Source organism: Primulina eburnea, chromosome 10 (genome assembly GCF_022965805.1).
Source record: "Primulina eburnea isolate SZY01 chromosome 10, ASM2296580v1, whole genome shotgun sequence".
In the NCBI taxonomy this organism is placed as follows: domain Eukaryota; kingdom Viridiplantae; phylum Streptophyta; class Magnoliopsida; order Lamiales; family Gesneriaceae; genus Primulina; species Primulina eburnea.
Genome location: NC_133110.1, coordinates 34,028,967 through 34,033,788, shown reverse-complemented (window position 1 = coordinate 34,033,788; position 4,822 = coordinate 34,028,967). Strand labels below are relative to the sequence as shown.

At 35.3% G+C, this 4,822-nt stretch overlaps 1 protein-coding gene across 1 annotated transcript; it reads left to right on the top strand.

Annotated features, from left to right (window-relative positions):
• The first annotated feature begins 523 nt into the window (after window positions 1-523).
• On the top strand, window positions 524-4,265 carry LOC140803330 (aspartyl protease APCB1-like). The gene is made up of 9 exons (XM_073159166.1): window positions 524-1,166; window positions 1,449-1,566; window positions 2,020-2,249; window positions 2,338-2,577; window positions 2,968-3,121; window positions 3,213-3,298; window positions 3,480-3,594; window positions 3,680-3,752; window positions 3,862-4,265. The coding sequence occupies exons 1-9, from the start codon at window positions 649-651 to the stop codon at window positions 3,972-3,974; spliced, it is 1,647 nt and encodes a 548-aa protein (XP_073015267.1). The 5' UTR covers window positions 524-648; the 3' UTR covers window positions 3,975-4,265.
• The last annotated feature ends 557 nt before the right edge of the window (window positions 4,266-4,822 follow it).

Below are 4,822 nucleotides of genomic sequence, written 5' to 3'. Positions count from 1 at the left end.
TTATACATTTGGAGTATTCAAAAAATGGAATCAAGTATCTGAAACCCAATAATAGGTACTTTGTATGTCAAAATAAGTATTTAATCTTATTCCGTGATAATTTAAAAAAAAATATTTATTTAAAAAATATATTTTAGATGGAGAAGACTTATGAAATTTGTGTGAATAAAATAATATATTTATTTAAACAATATAGGGGCGTAAATTTGGGTTTGTGGGGAGTTAAAACTAAAGTTATGGTATTGTGAGGTACTAATTCTTAAAAAAATATAACTAGGTACTGAATCTTAATTTGAACTTTGACAGATGTATTTTTCACAAATTTATCCTTATTTTAATGGGTCGAGAAATTACTGAAAATTTTAATCTTTTATATATATATTGAATCATCTATGACGAAGTCAGTGGAACAACAAAAACAAAGATAATATTAATTAAAATTTCACAATCGAGAGAATTATTTAAAGCCAAAATTTCTCATAAAATAAATGAAATAAGTTGGAGCATGCAAGTGATTTTCCTATACAATTTTTACCGTTGACTTTAGGAACTTAAAAAGTCGTCGCCCCTTCCTGTTCCCTTCTTCACCTCTTCTGCGAGGTGAAAACCAGAGAGAATCACGCAATCGTAAGCACGCTGTAGGCGATAATGGAGGTGAATCATAATCCTTCGCCTCAGCTAACGGGCGTGGTGATAATCACGTTGCCTCCGCCGGACGACCCCTCTTTGGGCAAAACTATTACTGCTTACACTCTATCTAACGACGATCAAACACCAACTCCTCCTGTTAATAGTCCACCGCTAGCCTCCCAAAATCGTAACATTTCTGCCCAAAATTTCTTTTACAAAATCTCAAAAAGTGTTCTCCCGATTCTGGGTATATCTCTGATCGCCTTATATCTCTGGGTTTCTCTTTCTGGAGAGACCCTTTTCGAATTACGGTTCGAAAATGGTGATGATGATCGTCGTGAAAATAATGGGTCGCAAAGCACGTTTCTTTTCCCGTTGTATCAAAAAAAATTGTTGGGGGAAGTTGAACTTAAGCTTGGAAGATTTGTGGACTCGGAATCTCGCCCGGTTTTAACGACGGGGAAATTGGTATCGGTTGCGTCGAAAGTTGATGCTTCCAGTGTGGTGCCTGTTAAGGGTAACATTTATCCTGACGGGTATGTTTAATTTGGCTCGTTGTTTTTCTGATATTAGTAATGATGGATTTAATGAATGGATATTCTTTCGTTTTTCGTATTTTTCCTAAGTTGTTAAGATCGCCTTATGTTGTTAGCTTTGAACCAATCTAGTAGCTTTCAAGTGTGAAATAGATGCATGCATTTGGCTGCAGAACAAATTCTGTTTTAGTACATTTAGAGGGACAAATTCTGATATTGGGGTTTGGGCTGATGCTCTTGAGATGAAAATATGCAATTTACGATTTTAAAATCATATTACAGGCTGTATTACACGTATTTGCATTTTGGGAGTCCTCCGAGGCCTTATTTTCTTGATATTGATACTGGGAGTGATTTAACATGGATTCAATGTGATGCCCCGTGCACCAGCTGCGCCAAGGTAATGCCTATGGCTTAAAATTTTTTATGCACAGCCTATGGTTGTATCACTGTTATGCAGTCTCTGTCTCACATATATACTGCACGTGTTATTATAGCATTTGTGTGCTGGCACTTCTACCACTGTTATCATTTGTATAATTACAACCATAACACAAAAGAAAGGAGAGCCGAAAAACAGTAAGATTGATTAATTTTAGAAAGATAGCATTTTAATGTGCAAGACATATGTTTTTGCAGTTGCAGTATTTTTTGGTTGTTTCATTCAATGAACGATGACGATGAAGCTTTGTCCATCATGCATTAGAAAATGCTCGAACAATGATCATATATATTATCTACGAGACTATGACTGTTGTGTTGTAGAAATGGGGTCCATTGGACTTTGTTTTATATGCCCTTTACTGCTTATGGTATGGTAATCATGAAACTCTGCTCGAAATATGTTATCCAGGGAGCACACCCTTTTTATAAGCCGGCCGAAGCTAACATTATACCGCATAGGGATTCTTACTGCTTTGAAGTTCAAGGGAGTCAAAGAACCAAATACTGTGACACTTGCCACCAATGTGATTATGAGATAGAATATGCAGACCATAGCTCCTCCATGGGAGTTCTTGCTAGGGATGAACTTTATCTAAACATTGCTAATGGTTCCTTGGCACATTCAAAAGTAGTTTTTGGGTAATGTAATCTTTTGGCGGCCCGGGTAGAACTTTTTGCATGCCACTTACTGATCTCGATGTTTATTTTCTTTTGGTTTATTACGTAGTTGTGCATATGACCAGCAAGGTATGCTTTTAAACACACTGGGGAAGACAGATGGAATTCTTGGACTTAGCAAGGCCAAAATTAGCTTGCCTTCTCAATTGGCTCGCCAAGGAATAATAAAGAATGTCATAGGACACTGCCTTGCGGCTAGTGCTAATGGTGGTGGTTATTTGTTCTTTGGTGATGATTTTGTTCCGCATCAGCAGATTTCCTGGGTCCCCATGCTTCACAGCAACGTTCTGTGAGTAGGATTTTCGAGATGCCATTATTTTCTTGTTTTCATGTTTAATATTTTGATGTCAAATGTCATTATAACCAGTTAGCTGCTGAATCATTTCAGTAGAGTATTCCACTTTTTGGAAGAACGTTTTGCAGAAAATGCGAGAGAACATGTGGGATGGAAGAGTTTCAGTTAGTCTCGTGGCATTAGACAGATAGGGAGTTATGGTTATTACAGTTTAAACTGTTCAAGAGTTTCAATGTTCAGTAAATTGGTCTTTTTTTCCTCTCTTTGTGATTATTTTTGCTTGAACGGTATTATAGTAAATAGTTTCACCATTTTCTTGATTTTTCTCTGTTACATTCAAGAGAGATTCAGATTTTTACAGCCCAAATGCATTTTATGGTCCAGCAATGCTTATCGGACGGAAACCGTAAAAATCAGTTATGGAAGAAGGCAGATTAGATTTGGCAACGAAGGGAATGGACGAGGAAGTCTAGTTTTTGACACCGGGAGCACATACACTTACTTTACAGAAGGAGCATACAATGATCTAGTATCTTTTGTACGTAAACAGGTTATTCTTAGAAGAATTTTAATCATAACTGTCCTTCAGCACTGTATAAATTGTTTTTAATATTTACTCTTGATTGCAGCTTGATGATATTTCCAGTGAAAGCCTTGTGCGTAACATGTCAGACTCGTTTTTACCCGTATGCTGGCAAGCCAAGGCCCCCTTGAGGTATAATAGAAATAGTCGGAACTGTATAGTAACTTGCTTCCAATTGATGAAAGTTTCTTTTCTTATGAATATTGTGAACTGGGATCACTGGTTGCATGAAAGTGCTTATACATCTAATTTCGAGCAAATGTAACTCTTATTGAATCGGTTCTAAAACTTTCCATCTTTTTTTCTTTTTTAGATCTATCGAAGACATTGCGCAGTTCTTCAAACCTTTAAACCTTGAATTCCGAAGCAATTGGTGGGCTGTGACCAAAAAGCTTCAGATTCCTCCTGAAGGCTACTTAGTGAGACACGTGAGTATTTCCTTGCATATTATTAGTTTTAAAAAACACTCACTCTAGCACTACAAAATGAATACAAGACTTTTTGCTTCTGCAGAGCATTGGTAATGTGTGTTTGGGCATCCTTAATGGTCGGAAATTGCACGATGGATCCACATTCATTCTTGGAGGTATGAACTATCAAATAGAAGTGCGAAAATCAACATAATTGATCGAATAGAACACAAGTTCCTCATTTGGCTCTTCATCAGTTACTCTACTTTCTCTTTGTATCGACAGATATCTCAATGCGTGGTCGTCTATTTGTTTATGACAACGTGAACGAGAAAATTGGTTGGGTTCGATCAGACTGTGCACTGCCTCAAAGTTCAGCAACTCCTTTGTTATTCTGAGGTTTTGGATCGTGCCAAAACGTCCTTCCTATGTACATAGTCATCCATGGCCTTTCCAACCTTTTCTTTTTTGTTCTCCATTAAAGAAGAGGAAGGAGTTAACTCATTGTCTCCCACCTAATGTATAGTGGAATTTTTGTTCAATCTAAGCTGCTTTATTTGATCATTTTGTTGAAGGAAATAAAGAATAAATAGGTTTAGTTCAAAACATAGGCTATCTTTCAGTTCACAGCATGTATTAAGTGTGAATTTGTATGATAACTCATATTTTATGTGACGCAAATTAATTAATTAGATATTCTAACAAAAATTCAAAATAATAATAAAAAATATGGTGTTAAAATTTGTTAACTTAAACTCTAATTCTAATTTAATTATGCAATTAATTTGATATTATTTCCACTGTTATTTAGAACCACCAGCTTTATTATAACTGATGTAACTATAATTTTATTATTTTTAAAATATAAGTATTAAAATTTAGTTAGAAACTCCTCAATTATTTTTGTAATTTTCAAAATTCAAGTCTATCACAAATTCATTAAATTAATACAAACAAAATTAAGCTTTCTTATTAATTCTGGAATGGAGATTTCTGGAGAGTTACAATACAGGAGGAAGATTACAAATTCGCTGACTAAACGAAATGTAACTAAATGTCGCGAAACATTTTAACCTACGAGACGGGACGTCTCACGTTTCTTTAAACGTAAGATGGGTCAACAATGCTCATATTTGCAATAAAAAATACTTTTGGTACTTTTTATGAGTTACGAAAATATAATATTTGTCTAACAAAATAAATCTGTGAGACCATTTTACATGAGTTTTTGAGTTAACGCATATGT

What these genes read in the sequence shown, in the direction of transcription:
- LOC140803330 (XM_073159166.1), top strand. Translation starts at nt 649, where the DNA reads ATGGAGGTGAATCATAATCCTTCGCCTCAGCTAACGGGCGTGGTGATA. An exon ending in CGTGCACCAGCTGCGCCAAG is followed by an intron (nt 1,567 to 2,019) that starts GTAATGCCTATG and finishes TATGTTATCCAG; the next exon opens with GGAGCACACCCTTTTTATAA. An exon ending in CAAGCCAAGGCCCCCTTGAG is followed by an intron (nt 3,299 to 3,479) that starts GTATAATAGAAA and finishes TTTCTTTTTTAG; the next exon opens with ATCTATCGAAGACATTGCGC.